This window comes from Dendropsophus ebraccatus, chromosome 8, assembly GCF_027789765.1.
Source record: "Dendropsophus ebraccatus isolate aDenEbr1 chromosome 8, aDenEbr1.pat, whole genome shotgun sequence".
NCBI classification, from domain to species: Eukaryota; Metazoa; Chordata; class Amphibia; order Anura; family Hylidae; genus Dendropsophus; species Dendropsophus ebraccatus.
In genome coordinates this window covers 62059484-62080677 of record NC_091461.1, presented here as the reverse complement: position 1 = coordinate 62080677, position 21194 = coordinate 62059484, and the positions used below count along the sequence as shown (strand labels likewise).

Genomic DNA, 21194 nt, shown 5'->3' with positions numbered 1-21194 from the left:
CGAATTTTTTGCGAACGACAAACGACAATTTAAGAACAATGATGACATATCTGCACATACCCTTTAGTGGATTACCTGCTTTGTCGTTGAAATCCAAAGTACTTAAGCATTGTTGCAGACCACCAACACTGTCAGGCCATGTTCCCACTACGGAAGTTCCATAATTATCACAGCTGTTGTAACAACGGCCGTGATTACTACAGAACTTACGTAGTGCTGCCTTCTAAGGAATCCCGGTCGGAGTGTGTACACATGGTATACACTCCGGACGGGATCCCTACCGCTGCTGCAAGAAACTGACATGTCTTCATGGAATGGAGCCTTGTGTGCATCTGTGTGCGCCCGCATCTGAATTCAGGGGCAGTAAAGATTATCCTTTCTAACACCGGCCACGCGCTTCTCTGCTGCCGCCTCTCTCCTTCGAGGAATTACCGTGTCACTTCTTTGACCGAGATTGGCAGCAGCGGAGGAGAGCCAGCTCTCCCATAGACAGGCTATGGCACACTGAAGCAAACGGGATTCCGCAGCAGAGAGTTCCGCCGTGGAATTCCGCCAGATTTACTCAGTGTGAACATACCCTAAGGGAATTATTAAGAAACCCAACATGTATTCACCTCCCTGGCTCCCATGTCGCTGCCAGTATTATGCTGTTCTATCCCTGGTGTACGGCCACTTCTGGGTTCGGGTTTGAGGCAATGTAGACTCCCCCCCGGCCAATTAATGAAGGCCTGAGACGCTGTAACCCCCGCTATAACCTGGAAGCAACCACACAGTGCATGTTATTTTTTTTAAATCACCACCTCCATGGACATATGCATAAAAACTCTCCTACCTTTAAAAATTAGTTTAAGATGTTAATTTAGCCTCAGAATTCTTAGTGTATCTGTATTCCTTTTTGTACAACCTGTCCCTGAATGACCTGAATTTTAACATCCCTACTTCCAAACAAGTATTGGACCAACTCCTTGTACAATTTGCAGTTGTTACCCAAGCTCATCCGGTCTTTGTGACCAAGAATGCGGTTGTGTTGGAGATGCATAATATGATTTGGCTGTGCACCTTGTGGCATGATGAAGAGTTTTAAAGAAGACTTAAAGCAGTGCTGTAATTTATCTAAACTTTTGACAGTGGAGTAAATGAGTCAGGTCTTGCGGTCAGGCAATGAATACTTGTCGTGTGTTTCACCTGCTTATAACTACAGATTATAGGACTGACCCCTAGGGCAATATAAACTTTTACCATGTGTGGACAACAGATTAAAGTTTAGATAAATGACAGTACTGCTTTAATACACTTGGAAACTCCTTTGATTGTGAAGGGCTGGACCTTCTGTCTTAGGTTTCTGTCTTTGGCTTCCAAATTCCCCATATGTAAATCCGATTGTGTATCTGTGGGATGAGCTGGAAAAACAAGTCTAATGCATGCAGGCTCGGACTGGGCCACCGGGGGGCCGGGGAAACCCCCGGTGGGCCCCGAGCTGGAGTGGGCCCCGCCCCCTGTCAGGGGACACAGGGCTGGAGACTGCAGCCATGTGGTCTCCAGCCAGCAAGCCCAGCCGGGGCCCCGTGCTCCCGGGGGGCCCACTCGGGTGCGGCACCTATCGTTTTAACTGGAAGCGATCGCAACAATCGCTTCCAGTTAAATGTAGTGTGCTGATTGACAGCGCGAGAAGCCATAGGCTTCCCGCCCTGTCAATCACTCTTGTGACCGCAAGCAGCGTTTGCTTGCGATCACAAGAGTGTCAGTGTCACCTCCGCTCCCGCCCCCCCCGACAGATCCGCAGCATCCTGGGGAAGTCCCGGGCAGCACGTCGCTTCTGAGTTCAGTGTGCGCTGCGGCGGCTGGGACTTCCGGCTGGGAGCGTGTACCGGAAGTCTCAGCCGCCGCGGCGCACACAGAGCTCAGAGGCGACGTGCTGCTCGCGACTTCAACAGGATGAGGATGATCTGTCGTGAAGAGAGAAGAAGACACCCGACCGACGGGGGAGCGTGTTGTAAGGTGAGTTGTTTTTGTTTATTTTTAGGGGGACATCAGGAGAGGGCTATATGGGGGATGGACAACAGAAGGGGGCTATATAGGGGTGAACAACAGAAGGGGCTATATGGGGGATGGACAACAGGAGGGGGCTATATGGGGGTTGGACAACAGGAGGGGGGCTATATGGGGGATGGACAACAGAAGGGGGGCTATATGGGGGATGGACAACAGGAGGGGGCTATATGGGGGATGGACAACAGGAGGGGGCTATATGGGGGTTGGACAACAGGAGGGGGCTATATGGGGGATGGACAACAGGAGGGGCTATATGGGGGATGGACAACAGGAGGGGGCTATATGGGGGATGGACAACAGGAGGGGGCTATATAGGGGGTGGACAACAGGAGGGGGCTATATAGGGGGTGGACAACAGAAGGGGGCTATATGGGGGATAGACAACGAAAGAGGGCTGTATAGGGGGATGGACAACAGACGGGGGCTATATAGGGGGGTGAAAAACAGAAGGGGGCTATATAGGGGGTGGACAACAGACGGGGGCTATATAGGGGGGTGAAAAACAGAAGGGGGCTATATAGGGGGTGAACAACAGAAGGGGGCTATATGGGGGATTAACAACAGAAGGGGGCTATATGGGGGATGGACAACAGGAGGGGGCTATATGGGGGATGGACAACAGAAGGGGGCTATATAGGGGGTGGACAACAGAAGGGGGCTATATGAGGGATAGACAACGAAAGGGGGCTGTATAAGGGGATGGACAACAGACGGGGGCAATATAGGGGGGTGAAAAACAAGGGGGCTATATAGGAGGTGAACAACAGAAGGGGCTATATGGGGGATTAACAACAGGAGGGGGGCTATATAGAGGGATTAACAACAGAAGGGGGCTATATGGGGGATTAACAACAGAAGGGGGGCTATATAGAGGGATTAACAACAGAAGGGGGCTATATGGGGGATTAACAACAGAAGGGGGGCTATATAGAGGGATTAAAAACAGAAGGGGGCTATTTAGGGGGGTGAACAACAGAAGGGGGCTATATAGGGGGGTGAACAACAGAAGGGGCTATATAGGGGGTGAACAACAGAAGGGGCTAAATGGGGGGGAAACAGAAGGGGGCTAAATAGGGGGTGAACAACAGAAGGGGGCTATATAGGGGGATGGACAACAGAAGGGGGCTATATAGGGGGATGGACAACAGAAGGGGGCTATATAGGGGGATGGACAACAGAAGGGGGCTATATAGGGGGGTAAACAACAGAAGGGGCTACATAGGGGGTGAATAACAGAAGGGGGCTATATAGGGGGATGGACAACAGAAGGGGGCTAAATAGGGGTGTGAATAACAGAAGGGGGCTATATAGGGAGGTGAACAACAGAAGGGGGCTATATAGGGGGGGTGAACAACATAAGGGGCTGTATAGGGGGATGGACAACAAAAGGGGGCTGTTTTGGGGCGATGGACAACATAAGGGGGCCATATAGGAGGATGGACAACATAAGGGGCTGTATAGGGGGATTGACAACAGAAGGGGGCTATATAGGGGGATGGACAACATAAGGGGGCTGTATAGGGGGATGGACAACAAAAGGGGGCTATCTACAGTATATGCGGGATGGATAACACAGGGGAGCCATTTATAAGGGGGACAACATAGGGGAGCCATTTATAGGTGAGACAACACAGGGGGGATGTATATAATAGGGCATGCACAGAGGGGGTCATATACTATTGGGCAGTGATAGGGAACCTTGGCTCTCCAGCTAATGCAAAACTAAAGCTTTAGCTGTGGCTGTCCAGGCATGATGGGAGTTGTAGTTTTGCAACAGCTGGAGGGCCAAGGTTCCCTACCCCTTGTATAGAGGATGCACAGAGGTTGTCATCTACTATAGGGGGACTGCGCATAGGGGGATTTCTACTATAGTAGATGCACATGGGGCCATCTGTATGGAAGACTGAACAAGGGACAGTAAAGGGGCCAGTACAGATGTGCAGTGTGTAGAGAGATGAGGATGGTGCCAGAGTGTGAAGCCTAATATGTCTGTCTGGCAGATTCTGTGGATTCGTGGCTCGGAGAAGTTCTAATGGCCCAGGGCAGATGGAGAAGAAAATGAAAAGCGAAGAACTCCGATCAGAGAAGACGTCTCCTGTGAGTCACCTGATGTAACTGCAGTGTAATGTATATGGTGTATAGAGCCTGTGTAGAGCTGGGTCTGCCTCTATATGACTGTATGAGGTGATAGTGGTCTGTGTACAGAGGATTTTATTCAGTAGCAGTGGTGACGGTGTAAGTCAGTATGTGGTGGTACTAGTCAGTAGTAGCGGCGGTAATATTTTCCCCTTGTATACTGGTAATATTGGTCATAGTATACAGGATTTGGTCAGCACCAGTATAGCGGTAATATGTATGGTGATACTATTTCCCTCCTATATACTGGTATTATTGGTAATATCAGTCTTGGTATACAGGATCTGGTCAGTAACAGTATGGCAGTAATATGTGTGGGGATATTTGCTCTTTATATACTGGTGTTATTGGTAGCTGTATGACTTTTGTATCTGTATAAAGTGTTATCATGCAAAGAAACCTGTCTTATAGCTTATTGCACAGGGCAATTATAGGTAACAAAAGCTCCTAGGAAGCCCCATGTAAAAGTGTCAGAGATCAGCTGACGCGCAAATGCCCGCTAGTCGGCTGATTTGATCTTTTGTGCAGCTGTATAAATCATTGTTGTTGGCCGCACATCTCGGTGTATTCCTGCCCTGCTGATTAGCAATCGTTTGCAGCCCTACGCTGCCCCATATCACACCGTGTTAATGGACCCTTATTAATGTTACCATAGATAAGTATAGTGGCTGAAGGGTGGGCCCCAAGAATGATTTCCCCTGGTGGGCCCAAGCACTCCAGTCCGACACTGAATGCATGGATGGACTTAAAGGATCTGCTGCTAATGTCTTGGTGCAAAATACCACAGGACACATTCAGAGATAATGTGGAGTCCATGCCTTCATTAGTTGTTATTGCAGCACAAGGGGGGCCTACGCAATCACACGGGACGATTATCGTGCGAAAAATTGTTAAATCATTCGAATTTAAACGATAATTGTCCTGTGTAATTGCAGGCAACAATTAAAAAATCGTTTGTGTGTCATTGATCGTTGATTTAGATCTGACCCTAAGGCTAGGTTCACACTGCGTTTTCAGCATCCGTTTAACGCATCCGTTTTTTGCAAAAAACGCATGAAAAACGGATTGCAAAAAACGGATTCATTTGTGTGCATCCGTTTTTCCATTGACTTCCATTATAAAAAAAAACGGATCCGTTTTTTTTGGCGGACCAAAACGGACCAAAAAAACGTTGCTGACCCTATTATTCTGGACGTTAAAAAACGGATCCGTTAAACGGATGCTGAAAACGCAGTGTGAACCTAGCCTAACCATCATTAATGGTTCGCTGTAATTCTACATTCGTTCACTGTAGTTCTGCATTTGTTCACTAATCATTCAGTGAAATTCCACATTGTTGTTTTTTTTTGCTGGGATCAGATGGAGTAAACGATCATAGTAACAATCGCAATAACAATCGCAGTAACGATTGTAACTAACGACTATCATTCTGTATAATATGGTGAACTATTTCCGGTTAACGATAAACAATATATTAAAAATCGCTTTGTCTAATAGTACCTTTAGGCAGGTGGTTTTAAGGTTATGACTGAGAAGTTTATATTTATGCATTGTATTCTGTTACACAATGCAGAATAAATAAAACATATAATTGCTGTTTCACAATTATTTTTGCTCAGTAAATCTACTTTCTCAGTAACCAAAGAATTGCATCACTATACAGACACCAACCTGGGACCAAGCCCCTGTTCTCCATTGTGCAGGACATGGTATGCGGTTGCATGGCCTCCTCGGTTCAGGGCGTTCAGCAGTACAGTATTTTGTATGGACAGTGCGATTGGTGCCATTTTGCAGGTGCTGGATACACTGAACTACCCTAGTTTGGACACCCAGCTTGCCGCAGGTTTTGCTGCAAGATCCCCACTCATCTGCTACCCATCTACAAAGAAAGTCACATAAATATTTGTTTACGTAACCTGATTAAAATTTAAAATACTATGACAGCATTATACAATACAGTACATGGTTACAAACAGCACTACAGTACATAAATACATGTGCAATGCATCATTCTACATTTAGACCTAGTCATTCTGTGATTAATTTGGTCAGCTTAGCAAGATAGAAACAAGATGTCAGCAAGTCTAATATCTTTTCTGTACAAGCCTTTAGAAAGCCATGATGATAACCAGATGCAATGAGGTAACCTACATAGAGCTGACCATTAAAAACTATGTAAATGAGTGTTTCCCTCAAGTCAAAGAGTATATTAAAAAAAAAGGAAAGAATTTTTACAAATAGTAAACTTACAAAGATCTTAAGTATAATTTAAAGTATAATATACTAGACTATATACTTCCCTGTTGCAATTGAATGTCATAGTAAGTGGGTAATGATCTCATGATAGATGCTAGAATAGATAATGCCTAATTGAAAGGAGTAGGCATGCCTATGTATCATATGGTTAGCCATTCCTATGGATGGGAACTATGCAATTTCCATAGCAAAGTAAATTAATACTCTATCTAGAGCTACCCTTTATGACATTAGATGTCTGCCTGGGGTGTTGGCAACTAGACCTTCTATGACCAGCTAGTCTCTCAAGGGGCTGAAATTTCAACCAGTTGGGGGAATGACCATTCTGATCTGCAATACTGATAACTATCTCATGGTGAGGTTAAGATTAACAATGTTTTTGTATATTGATACACTGGAACCACCAACCGCCAATTAACAGTTTTCACATGTGACATAAATGGCCTAAAATCTTCAGCATTGTCAAGAAAAGCTTACATTGTTACAGGCTAAATGATTAGATTGATGAAAACAATACTTTAAAGATCAAATTACTAACTTGTTCATACCCTGGCTGTGAGCACTCATGCAAGTTACACCTTTTACGAATAGGTTTGGGCTTTTTGTTGTTGTCACATAGGGTACGCTGAACCATCCTGCTGTCACTTTTTCTCCGACATCCATACTTTGTGTACTGTATACCTAAAAGGAAATAAAATGATTAGATTAACAGTGTTTTTACAGCTTTACACACTGTTGCGGTTAGGCTAGGTTCACACTGCGTTTTCAGCATCCGTTTACGCATCCGTTTTTTGCAAAAAACGCATGAAAAACGGATTGCAAAAAACGGATTCATTTGTGTGCATCCGTTTTTTCCATTGACTTCCATTATAAAAAAAAAACGGATCCGTTTTTTTGGCGGACCAAAACGGACCAAAAAACGTTGCTGACCCTATTTTTCTGGACGTTAAAAAAAACGTATCCGTTAAACGGATGCTGAAAACGCAGTGTGAACCTAGCCTTAATGGTTTTTTCTTCTTTCCCTCAGATACTATCCATGCAACCATTCACAGTCATTACTGGAATTGCTAAAACCTGAGTAGTTGCACAAATTTGTCTTCTTACCTAAGTCACTAGCATTGTGATTTTATATTAATAGAACATAGCCAATGAATTTCCAACCATAACCCTTTGAGTTGTGATATTAAAGTCACAACCCTCCAGCTGTTGCAAAAATACAATTCCTCTGTATTGGCTGTCATGGAAATTGTAAATTTGCAACAGCTGGAGAGTGTTGAGGTTGAAAAGGAACCTCATTTATCATTCTGGCCATAGGCGTAATATGGCATTGAACAAAGGCTCTTGCAGCCAACAGCTAATGTATCTCTGCATTAGTCCAGCACTCCGTCATTCTCTATGAGCGTTGGACTCATCTCCTCAGTGCGCGCGCCGGGCTGGCTGCGGCTGAGATCTCCGTGACCCGACCGGATCCAGAAGCGGGACCCGGCGGGATCAGGTGAGTATAGGGGGCTGTAGCGGGGGGTCGGGAGCCTGTCAGCCCGGCACGGGGGTGACAGGTTCCCTTTAAAGGTATACTTAAATGGGCTGTCCCATGACAAAAACACAGACATGTTGGTAAATGTAGCTTTTTTTTTTAAATGAAATGTCTATGTTTAAGTCAACTTTTACTGTATGTCACAAAATGGGACCAGCACACAAATTAAAGTCAATATACTTTATTAATCTCAAAATGGGAAAAATACATATGTACACAACACCATCCTGCAATTAAAAACAATTAAAAAGATCCCAAGAGAAGGACTGTTATGGTGTAACAAGCCCCAAGGACTTCAACCTGGCTCATTTGCCACAAACCATTACCATGATAAGACAGAATATAATATAATATATAGCCACTTGGCGTCCTTTCTTCCTATTCTTATCAAACTGCAGTCCATGCGCTGTCTGTGCTGATATTTTGAGAACTTGACAGGTGCAGGTGACAATAGCGCATGAGGTAGTAGACTCTCAATCTGAATCGTGTAGTATGAACACTATACAGTGGTTGCCTTGGTTTAAGAGTAACTTGGTTTATAAGCGTTTTGGTTTAAGAGCTCACAGTTTTTGAAAATTGTGACTTGGTTTAGGAACATTGCTTTGGTTTAGAAGCTCCCTGTACTGCGTGGGAGCACGAGTGGAAGCAGGGGCATGGTCTGCATAGCGGACTGACCCAGGAAGTCTCCCTCACCCTCCAAATCATGGCAGATCCACTTCAGGCTGGGGCTTACATCAGGAACAGGACTGTGGGGGTAATCTCTGCATAGCTGTAACCCCTCTCTCCCCAGAGAGTGCTGCATTTATGTGCCCACATATTCCCTGCTCATTCCTTCATGCTCCCTGCAGTCTCTGTCAACCCTTGTGTTTCCCTTCTTCTCCATTACTGCACAGTAACTTATAATATCACATATTCTGCTCTTTCTGAATGTTTGTTTAATCTGTTTTACATGTTATTCAGAAAAATAAATCATTGTTTTTGGGGTGTGAAACCAATTGTCTGTTTTTCTATGATTTCTTATGGGAAAATTTGCTTTGGTTTAAGAGTGGATTTAAATTACAAGCACGGCCCTGCTCGTAATCCAAGGCACCACTATATATAATTACTCAATGCTACATGAGATATGAAGAGAAGGGTTTTTTTTTTCTTAATTCTGCCATTTTAGAATATGTAGTTGAAAATAAACCCAAATTAAAGCCACTGTAAAAGTTGTCCAATTAAATACAGAAAATAAGTTGGTTTTTAACACATTCTTACTTACAAAAATCTTTGTAATATTTTTGAGCATGCTATACAGTGTGTTCTATATAAATCATTGTGGGCTTCCAATTGAAAAGATATAATACATTCTAAATAAACTTTAAGGTTATGTAATCTTGGGACAGAAGCATTTTGCCTACCTCCACCGCATGCTTTGGAACACTGGGACCAGCTTTTTAGTGCCCATTCGTAAGAATCCATCTCCTCCAATAGAACGTTATTGTTACCAATCATTGGTAAAAGGTCTTCATGAATTATGTATTTGTATGTTAGGCTGCTTTTTAGCTCCTCTTCCTGAGGCACAACCTTGAAAGGTAACAAGACATTGTCATTTTCAAGAACATACAGTACCGTATCTGAATTAATAAATGCAGTCATTCCAGTTTCATCACAAAAATTTGCTATTTTATAATCCCAAAACCTAACTACCAACCTGCCTTTTCCACCTTTGAGGACAAACGAAAAATTGTACAGATTATGAGAGGCTCTCAAGAAATTCTCCAGATTGTTTATATATGTAATATCATGTACAGATATAGATTTAGTAAACATGAGATATATTTAATATTTTATGATCTTTACTGTTTATATCTATTTACAAACTCCGTCTGCACATGACATTACATATATAAACAATTTGAAGAATTTCTTGAGAGCCTATAATAAGTGTCCAAAAAAGAGAAATGCCATAATGCAAAAAATATCTTTTTAACTTTTTTCTTTACTAAATCTTCTTCATCCTATCCTTTGTAAAAATAAATACTCTTAGAAGCCCCAAGATAAGATTTTGGGAATTTATCATTGTGCTTTCTAGGCACAGGCAGCAAAAGTCACAACATTTTTCCATAAACCCCATGAATGAGAATTAGGCCATTCCTCACTCATGCCAGGTGGATGGGAGGGGGCACAGCTACATCCAGAGGGGCTTGGCCTCCACACATGCAATATTTATCACAATTTAGGCCTGCATGCAGGTCCACTCCACTGTTCAGCCAATCACAGAGCTAACTGGGGGAGCTGACTGTCTGTCATTCGGAGCTGGCAGAAAAGGAGTACAGCTGACCCAGAGGATGATGGCAGTCCCTCCAGTGCCCTGTGTCTCTCAGTGTCCCCCTGCCATCATCCTCTCCAGCAACCACAGCCTGCACAGCTCTGGTGAGTCGGGTCGTGACATCACCATGTTATCCAGGAAGTGAAGCCTTGATGCAGTAGTAAGTGCAGGGAAAAAAAGCACTTTACTTAATAAGTGTATATTGGTTTTTTGCATAACTTTTGGGGGGCAAAACAATACTTTAATTAAAAAAAAATTGCCAGGTTTCTCCTTTAAATAATGTCAGTGGCTCAATGACACAATGCCTTCCTGTTAGGTCCATTTTACTAAGTATTCTCTACCAGTGTGACTATGTACAAGGTATTAAAGGCAAACATAAGCTTGTGGAGTAATAAGGTGAGCAAAAAATATCTTAATGTAGAAATAAAGTGAATATTTACAATGAGAAATGTTTCTTACCAAGACCACAATGGGCTCATGCAATGGCCCAGTGGTTTTCACAGTTTTCTTTCCATCTTCAACCGTGTATTCCCACTCCAAACCCATTTCTATAAACGTTCTTGATTTATTATCTTTGCCTTTAACATTCAGAATGAAGTTTCCACTCACTTGGTTTTTAATGGCTGTAACAATACCATACAATGAAACACATGAACATTATTAACTTTAACATTAAACACTTTGAAGTCAACTGTACGGGATATATAACATTTTTTTCTGGCTTTTCCAGCAAGGGCACAGCTGGATGTATAAGACCATACAACCAATGCAGGGTCATGAAGCACACTGACCTTTTCTGGAAAACAAAATATTGTTCTTGAAATGCACCTTCAACTATGAATGTTTCATTTTTAGGACCATAATTGTACACTTATTTGTGTTTTAACACACTCTAGTGGCAGCTGCAGGCTGGCATTTTTTTTTTAAATATTTTTTACCACTATGTCTATGAGAAGGAAACCAGAAGATTTAGAGATCTGTAAAAATAAAAATCAAACAGGGCTCCAAATCCTATAAACATTTAGGCTATGTTCACATGTCGTATGAGACCGGCCGTTCCGTGACCCCGGCCGGATCATTGCGGCTGGTACTTCAGCGCGCGACCAACATCAGAGCTTCCCTCTGCACACTATGAAGCAAGCGGCCGGAGCTGTTCGCTTCATAGTGTGAACTGACAGGGTTTCCTATACGCTCCAGCCGGGATCCCCTGCGGACCCGCAAATAACGGACATGTCAGTTTTCTGCGGCCGCAAATGAATTGTGGCCGCAGAAAACTGACATGTCAGTTATTTGCGGGTCCGCACGGGATCCCGGCCGGAGCGTATGCGATGTGTATACGCTCCGGCCAGGATCCCATTAAAACTAATGCATTGTTCCACCCTGCAAAAACTACGGTCGTGGTTGCCATCGGCAAGAACGGCCGTAGTTTTACGTAGTGTGAACATAGCCTTACAGTTATTTATATAAATGGTTGTTTTGCATCTAGCGCCTCTACATATACTCTGCTAATATATGCATATACAAGTATGACACTATATAAATTAGCAAAAAGAGAAAAAGAGATACAGCTCACCAGTCCTTCAGGGGTAGCAGCAACAGATTGAGTGCAAAAGCGGGTGCTCGAACTCCAGGGCGTTGGCCAGACGCCATAAGCTAGACTTCAGCAAGAGGAGAAGGGGATTTGGAAGTCGGCACTCTGGGACGTAGTGGATAAAATATAACTTTTATTCGTACATTAAAATCCCATGGTGGTAAACAAGGACCTGTTTGCCCACCATGGGATTTTAATGTACGAATAAAAGTTATATTTTATCCACTACGTCCCGGAGTGCCGACTTCCAAATCCCCCTTCTCCTCTTGCTGAAGACTATATAAATTACTTTTTCCGCAGTAGGTTATTCATTGGGATTCCACTTTTCAGCGCTAGAGTAGTAATGTCTTCAATAAGGATCTGATTGGATCTGTGCTGGAAGCACATCCTGGCCGGCACAACGACTTCTACCAGCTGTGGCGTTCCACATATGTAGAGGGACTAGATGCAAAACAACTAGTCATATATATGTACAATTTCTTGGGATGTACGGGATCCTTCCTGAACAGCATCAAAAGCAGCGATATACAGACTACCTTATAAGTGCCGTGTATAACTGCAATAATCCCTAAAGGGATTGTGAGATTTGAGCATTTACAGTTATTTGCTGGACAATGCCACACCACAAAGGCTTCAGCAGTGATCCTACAGAAGCAATTGTTTCTACCTATTAATTTGGTAAAGGATATAAGGCCTTTTTCACTTTAGTGTACCTATCGTTATAACTTTCAAAATCTAAATCAACAGTAGATTTTTGCAATATACAGTAGATTGCAAGTTGTCAATATACATTCAGATGGCCTGTGTTTCCCAGCCCATCTAAACGCTCACAAAAGGAAGGCAATTATGTAATTGACAGACATATTGAACCGTGACTCTCTGTACTGGCTGGAATTCTTGTGTTTAGTCTCGTTTTTTTAACCAGCACAAGTCAAAAAATCTGCCTTCAGGAGACTGGACCTGGATTTCTGGTAAGTTCAGCTTTGTTTTACAGCATGAAAACAAAAAAAAAATAATGAATGTATATTGCAAACTTGCTTTATATCAAATCTACTTTTGATTAAGATTTTGAAAAACTATAACAACAGTGACACTTTAAGGCCATCAAGATTATTCACAAGTGGAAAACCTCTTTTCAAAAAGAACATGGCAGCATGGCTCAGCTTTGCAAAGGTGCATATGAACAGATCACAGTTTTCTGGAACAATGTCCTTTGGACAGACAGGACCAATGTGGAGACATTTATCCACAATGCACAGTGCCTTGTTTAGTAAACAAACAAGCCAAGCAAAGCATACAGCACAAAGAACTCTTATGATTTGTCATGTACTGTGGGGAAAGGGTGATAATTTTGGCTAGCCACAGATAGTGGGCAATCATTGACTAGACCATAAACTAATATACATACCAATTTTTTTTTAAATCATATTGTTAGTTAAATGTATAGCCATCTATCTAACAGCTAAAAACTTTCATGCAGTTATCATGCAACAAGACAATGATCCCAAGCACAGCAGCCAATCTAGAACAGTCAAAGTTAAGAAGTTAACCCAATTGAAATGCTTAAAGGGGTATTCACATTACCTAAACTTTTGTTAGGTGATAGAGAATGGAAAAGTAAGAAAAAGAAGTAATGCTTTGTATTAGCAAAAACATTTTGGAAATCAGCCTTAGGGCTGCATCCAACTTCTTCAGTCACCGGTAACTAAATACCAAGAGTTTGGGTTTGGAACATACTCAAAGTTCACTCATGTATGCGATTGGTTTATTAACTTACAGGTTTGGGGCATCCTAGGGACCAAAATTGTTCCATTGCTCCCACTTTTACCCCTTCCGTTTTAGAATTTGAAAAGATAAGCTTCTGTTTTTAAATGTTTGAAAGATTTACATCAAAACATAAATGTAATGTTAGGAAATGTATCACTATGGCTTACACAAATAGAGAATTTATAATTTGTAAGTAATTAGATCCTCTTACCAAGGTTGTTGGAAGACACTTCTGTTTCTTCTATTTGTATGTGCCTGGCTCCTGCTGGAATCTCAAACATTTTTAAAACACCAGCTGCAATAAATAGAAAGATACTTGATGTAGCCTGGACTAAAGTAGACATAACTGTATGAACTGTGAGGATATACAAAGTTACTGCACAGTCGTCACTTGAAAGGGAACCTGTCAGGTGGATTGAACCTATTAAACCAGTCAGACCACAATATTATTCTTATGTAAAGAACATCTTTCCTATCACGTCTTTATAGTCCAAATGACAGAAAAACACCATATATTATGGCAAATGTGTTATGCAAATTACTTATGTGTAGACATTGGGGCTGGGACCAGGCAGAAGGTAGTTACAGCACTTTACCTGTACAAGTCTCTGGTGCAGCATGGAATAACCTCTTTAAAGAGATTCTCAACCTAAACAAAATTCTACAAAAATGTGTTTAGAGATCAAAAAAGTTTTGCTGTAGAATGTCTTTCAGCTTACTGGACAGTGCCAAGTCATATAATCTTAGTAATCTAGTTACTTTGATGGTGCTGCCTGACAGCCCAAATTGAAAAGCTGTAGCTATAGGCACCTGTTCTATTATTACTGTTTCCCATGTTTTAATATAATGCATACATTTCCAACCACAGAGCCCTAGTATAATTCTGTCTCAACCAGCCACATAGCCCTAATTGCTAATTATGTTCCATGTTGTGTAGAACACAATAATGTTACATTAACTGGGACACAGTTATCATTCTTAGCCCCATGAACTCTACTCCACCTCCCTTTCAGTATACTATCACAAAATTCTAACAGAAAACTGCTAAAATAAATTTGCTTACCAGACTGTTTTGGCGATTTGACTAGTGTTCCCTTTACAGTTCGACAATGAGAATTATCGCCTCCACAAACCCCACACTTATCGTCTTCCTTCAGTGAGCCAATTTCCTTGTCACATCCAAAGTTCTGTAATATAAGGTAAAAAAAGACAAGAGCCCTCTGTTACAGGAATCCGGTAAGATAAAGGACGGTTACAGAATCCTTGTAAATAGCCCTGATGGAAATTACTTCATTTTACTTTACTCTACCTGTTCTTCAGTTCAAGGTATTTTATTTATTTTTTCTCTTGCTAGAATGTGCAAAACATAAGAAAGTGGAGGTGGATATATCAGTACTACAAATATCAAAGTTATCAGCTGCATTTAAATGCTGCTTTTCCCCCATACCTGGAGGTCTAGTGAGGGATCTCCCCCCAGCAATACGATCGCGGAGGAGCAGTCCCTCAAAAAGACACTAATCACTGAACTCAAGGAGAACAGTAAAAAAAAACAATGGAGAACTCATTTAAGAGTCTCCACTGATTGCCCCCTACAAAATTTAAATATGCAAAAAAGGGGTCAGTGAAGCCCCAGTTGCGAGTCTCAAAACACGGGAATAGCCAGATATCCCTCTCTACAGAGAAGGAAGCCTGTTGCCAAGGGGTGCCTCCAAGTGGGGAAAACACCAAACCACCCTGATACGTAGTCCCTCAGGTCCTCGCTCTGTTGCGAGCTTTGGAACCTAAATAGGGAAACACCAGGGTGGCCCCTGTAAGTAAAAGTCTAACTCTGTGGTGAGTGTAATGACATAAGACAAGGGTTACCAAGGCTAAGCATCCATCCACAGACAGCCGTTTGGGGGTATTTGCCCCTCGTTAGTGTGGAGCAGGATTCTGGCTATCAGGGATAATGAAAAATTGACCAACAAAACACACCAATCACTTAACTCAAGGAGAACAGTGAAAAAAAACAATGGAGTACTCATTTAAGAGTCTCCACTGATTGACCCTACAAAATCCCTCCATCTGGTCCAGCCAGGGGTATGCGCCATAATGGCGCTAATCCTAACTCACCAATGTATTGTTCTCGGCTGCAGCAGGTGAGAGCAATAGATTGCCAATGTCAAAAAGTCTGTAACCTCTTTTTTCCAATTTTATAAATAAAAATAAATAAATAAACATATTTGGTATCTCTGCATGCGTAATTGCCCGAATTATTAAATTATCACATTTCTGATATCGCACGATAAATGGTGTAAGCGCAAAAAAATCTAAAGTGCAAAACTGCACATTTTTGGCCACATCAAATTCAGAAAAATTTCACCAAAAAGGTCACATATATGCAAACAAGGTACCGATAGAAAGAACACATCATGGTGCAAAAAATGACAGCATATTTTATGCAAAATTGAGCGGGCATTGCAAAGTACAATTAGTGGCGCAAAAAATAAGGGCTCATGTGAATCTCCAGGTGAAAAAAATGCAACTGCTATGGCCTTTTAAGCACATGGAGGAAAAAACAAAAGCGCAAAAATTTAAATTGGCCCTTGGTCTTCAAAGGGTTAATAATCATGATCATTTTAAACAGCAATCATTTTTCTTCACCTAATAAAGATGTTGTGTGAACATAGCCTGTGGCTGTGAAATAATGTATAAAAAAAACTGCTGTTTTTCTTATCTAATTATGTGCTACCTTATAATCTAATGTTTGTATGGTCACAAACTGTAAAAAAAACATTTATTTAACGTATACACAGACAACTGTTATCTCATAGACTTTAATGTAGCAATTAGATAAAAAAAAAACCTCTGTCTTTCATTTACTTTACAGCAGTATTTTGCTTTTATTTTACTGTGTGTGAACCTACCTAAGACTTCAGAAAATGTACTTACATGACATATCTATACAGTAGATAACAAGATATTTGATAAGTATGTCACTGATTGTTACCCGTTCTCAGAATTTAAATGAGTATTCCTATCTGGGAGTGAGGGCTCTTTAGCCCACTCTGGCTTCCTTGTGAGAGTGGTTCTGGACACCAAAAGCAGTAAAGCCGTTTTAACGAGTTTACGTAAGTCCTCTTGACTTTAATACAAAAAGTGTGGCACCACAAGTTGCCCTGTTTCCAGTACTTATGGAGTTATATAAGCAGTATAGCTCACAGTTTATGCAACGTTTTTTAGGGTACAAACCCACTTGACGTATTCGCTGCGTGAATCAGTCTTAAAAATAAGCAGGCAAAACGCAGGTTGGCTTTATACAATTGTTCTGCGTTAAAATACGCAATTGCGTATTTTTGAAGCGTGAAGCTACATGCGTTTTCCACACAGGTTGTTAACAACTGATGCTTTGCTAACAACAAGCTACACGCTTCAAAAATACGCAATTGCGTATTTTAATGCAGAACAATTATATAAAGCCAACCTGCGTTTTGCCTGCTTATTTTTAAGACTGATTCACGCAGCAAATACGTCAAGTGGGTTTGTACCCTTAAAATCAAAATGGGAGTTACAAAAATTGCATAAAACAGCTGGCTCTACTTTTATTGGCTTTACCTCCAAACAGGTCAGAGGGGCTGGGGAGCCCTCATGCTGGAGTAAGGTCCAGATCCCAGAGGTAGGACCAAAATCTAGGGACTTTATTGGCAAATTATGTGTATATGCCATAAATGAAAAAAAAAAAAAACCTTTAATGCTATTAGTGATCATTTAGAGTTATAGATAGGAATTATCTATTCAATCTTATTTAAAACTATTGTAATATTTAAAGGGATCGACAAGCCGTCTTTTGAAATGCTTTTAACCCCTTAGGGACCAAGCCTGTTTGGGCCTTAATGACCAGGCTCATTTTTCAAAATCTGACCTGTCTCACTTTATGTGCTTATAGCTCAGTGATGCTTTAACGTATGCTAGCGATTCTGAGATTGTTTTTTCGTAACATATGGTACTTTATGTTAGTGGCAAAATTTAGTCACTGTCTTGTGTGTTTTTTGTGAAAAACATCAAAATATAATGAAAAATTTGAAAATTTTGCACTTTACGAACTTTGAAATTCTTTGCTTCTAAAAAAAAAAGGCACATGACAAAAATTTGTTAGTAAGTCACATTATCAATATGTCCTCTTTATTCTGGCTTCATTTCGTAAAAATATTTCACTTTTTTAGGGTGTTACGGGGCTTAGAAATGTATCAGCAAATTATCAAATTTTCATGAAATTTCCAAAACTGATTTTTTTAGGGACCAGTTATTTTTTTAAGTTGATTTAGGAGGCTTGTATACTGGAAACCCCCATAAGTGACCCCATTTTGGAAACTAGACACCTTAAAGAATTCATCTAGGGGTATAATGAGCATTTTAACCCTACAGGGGCTGGAGGAAAGTATTCACAATTAGGCCGGAAAAAAAATGGAAAATGCACCCCAAATTTTGTAACGCAGGTTCTCCTGAGTACAATAGTACCCCATATGTGGGCGTAAACTACTGTATGGGCACACAGCAGACCTCAGAAGGAAGGGAGCGCCAATTAGCATTTCCAGTTCAGATTTTGCTGAAGAAATTTCTGAGTGCCAGGTGTGTTTGCAGAGCCCCTGTAGTGTCAGCAGAATAGAAACCCCCCAAAAGTCACCCGATTTTGGAAAGTACACCCATCAAAGAATACATCTTGGGGTGTGGTGACCATTTTGACCCCACAGGTATTAGAGGAAAGTATTCAAAAGAAGACAGTAAAAATGAAAAAATAGAATTTTTCCAATAATATGTTTGTTTAGTTTGAAATTTCTCAATTTCACAAGGAACAGGGGAGAAAACTCACCACAATATATGTAACGCAGGTACTCCTGAGTAGAACGATACCCCATATGTGGGCATAAACCACTGTGTGGGCACACAGCGGGGCTCAAAAGGGAAGGAGCGCCAATTAGCATTTCCAGTTCAGATTTTGCTGAAGAAGTTTCTGAGCGTCAGGTGCGTTTGCAGAGCCCCTGTAGTGTCAGCAGAATAGAACCCCCCCAAAAGTCACCCCATTTTGGAAAGTACACCCCTCAAAGAATACATCTTGGGGTGTGGTGACCATTTTGACCTCACAGGTATTAGAGGAAAGTATTCAAAAGAAGACAGTAAAAATGAAAAAATAGAATTTTTCCAATAATATGTTTGTTTAGTTTGAAATTTCTCAATTTCACGAGGAACAGGGGAGAAAACTCACCCCAATTTATGTAACGCAGGTTCTCCTGAGTAGAATAGTACCCCATACGTGGGCATAAACCACTGCATGGGCACACAACGGGGCTCAGAATGGAAGGAGCGCCAATTAGCATTTCCAGTTCAGATTTTTCTGAAGAAGTTTCTGAGCGCCAGGTGCGTTTGCAGAGCCCCTGTAGTGTCAGCAGAATAGAACCCCCCCAAAAGTCACCCCATTTTGGAAAGTGCACCCCTCAAAGAATTCATCTTGGGGTTTGGTGACCATTTTGACCCCACAGGTATTAGAGGAAAGTATTCAAAAGAAGACAGTAAAAATGAAAAAATAGAATTTTTCCAACAACATGTTTGTTTAGTTTTAAATTTCTCAATTTCACGAGAAACAGGGGAGAAAACTCACCCCAATATATGTATCGCAGTTTCTCCTGAGTAGAAAGATACCCCATATGTGGGCATAAACCACTGTATGGGCACACAGCGGGCCACAGAAGGAAGGGAGCGCCAAGCATTTTCAGTGCATGATTTTTCTGAAGAAGTTTCTGAGCGCCAGGTGTGTTTGCAGTGCCCCTGTAATGTCTACAGAATAGAACCCCCCCCCCCAAAGTCACCCCATTTTGGAAAGTACACCCCTCAAGGAATTCATATTGGAGTGTGGTGAGCATTTTTATTTAAAACTAGATCGTAAAAATGAAAAAAATAGAATTTTTTCAATAACATGTTTGTTTAGTTTGAAATTTCTCAATTTCACTAGAAACAGGGGAGAAAAAGCACCCCAAAATTTGTAACGGCGGTTCTCCTGAGTATAATGGTACCCCATATGTGGGCATAAACCACTGTATGGGCACACAGCAGGGCTCAGAAGAGAAGGAGTGTCATTTTAGTTACAGGCAATATGTGGGTGTTCACTGGTTATCTGGGGTGGTAATAGACAATCTCGGGGTGTTTACTGGCTATCTGAGGTGGCAACAGGCAATCTGGTGGGGTTATGGGCAATCTGGGGGTGGTTACGAGCAGTCTGTGCCAATCTGGGGTAGTTACTGTCAATCTGGGGTGGTCACAGGCAATCTGGGGTGGTTACGGGCAATCTGGAGTGTTTACTGGCTGTATGGGGTGGTTATGGGCAATCTTGGGGTGTTTACTGGCTATCTAGTGGTGGTTACTGGCTATCTGAGGTGGTGATGGGCAATCTGATGGTGTTCACTGACTATCTGGGGTGGTGACGGGCAATCTGGGGTGGTTGCGAGCAATCTGTGGTGGTTACAGGCAATTTGGGGTAGTTACAGGCAGTCTGTGGCAATCTGGGGTGGTTACGGGCTGTCTGGAATGGTTATGGGCTATCAGGGGGGATATGGGCAATCTGGGGAGATTACGGGCAATCTGGGGAGATTACGGGCATTCTGGGATGGTGACAGGCAATCTGGGGTGGTTATGGGCTTTCTGGGATGGTTATGGGCTGTCTGGGATGGTTATGGGCTGTCTGGGATGGTTATGGGCTGTCTGGGGTGGATACGGGCAATCTGGGGTGGATACGGACAATCTGGGGAGATTACAGGCAATCTAGGGTGGTTACAGGCAATCTAGGGTGGTTACGGGCAATCTGGGGTGGTTACGGGCAATCTGGGGTGGTTACGGGCAATCTGGGGTGGTGACGGGCAATCTTGGGTGGTTACGGGTAATCTGGGGTGGTTACAGGTAATCTGGGGTGGTTACAAGTAATCCGGGGTGGTTAAGGGTAATCCAGGGCACTTGATTTTGGTGACAGGCGTAAAAAAGTGCCAGCACCATTTGGAACAAGTGATCAGTGGTATATAGTATATACCGCTGATCACTTGTACTGGAACCACACCGGGTGGTCACCGATCATTGCCCCATGCTCTCCGCCACCTCCGGTGGTGGAGAGAATGAAGCTTTGATCATTTTTAGGAATCCATCACTGTGAACAGAGTCTGTTCACAGTGATGGCAGCGGCCATCTTGGATCAGATGGCCGCCCAGGGAGGGTAGGGTCAGTGGCCAGGTCACTAGGGTTAATTCTGGGGACAGGGGGGGGACATGTTCACGGTGAGAAGAGATGAAAGCGTTTAGCTGCACTGGCAATGTCTGTTACCGGCGGCCGCCGTTATACTGATAATAACGGCGATCGCTGGTGAGGGGACTTGCCGGGACTGACCCCACACTCTGCCCCAACCCCTCAGCGACCTCCGATAGCTGAGAGGAGTAGGCTGCGGGCATTACCGGTGCCGCTGCACTATTCTGCACCATTGCCATAAAGAGCTGATGGCAGCAGAATAGAGCCCATTAGTGATCGCCGTA

At 42.4% G+C, this 21194-nt stretch overlaps 1 protein-coding gene across 1 annotated transcript in view; it reads right to left on the bottom strand.

Annotated features, from left to right (window-relative positions):
- Window positions 1-874: 874 nt before the first annotated feature.
- Window positions 875-21194, bottom strand: part of ADAMTS14 (ADAM metallopeptidase with thrombospondin type 1 motif 14) — a 121013-nt gene continuing 100693 nt past the window's right edge. Inside the window, exons 14-19 of the mRNA XM_069981848.1 lie at window positions 14711-14834; window positions 13859-13942; window positions 10749-10912; window positions 9379-9544; window positions 6993-7125; window positions 875-1118 (exon numbers count right to left, since the gene is read on the bottom strand). Coding sequence (XP_069837949.1) covers window positions 875-1118; window positions 6993-7125; window positions 9379-9544; window positions 10749-10912; window positions 13859-13942; window positions 14711-14834 — 915 coding nt within the window. The remainder of the gene's footprint in view (window positions 1119-6992; window positions 7126-9378; window positions 9545-10748; window positions 10913-13858; window positions 13943-14710; window positions 14835-21194) is intronic.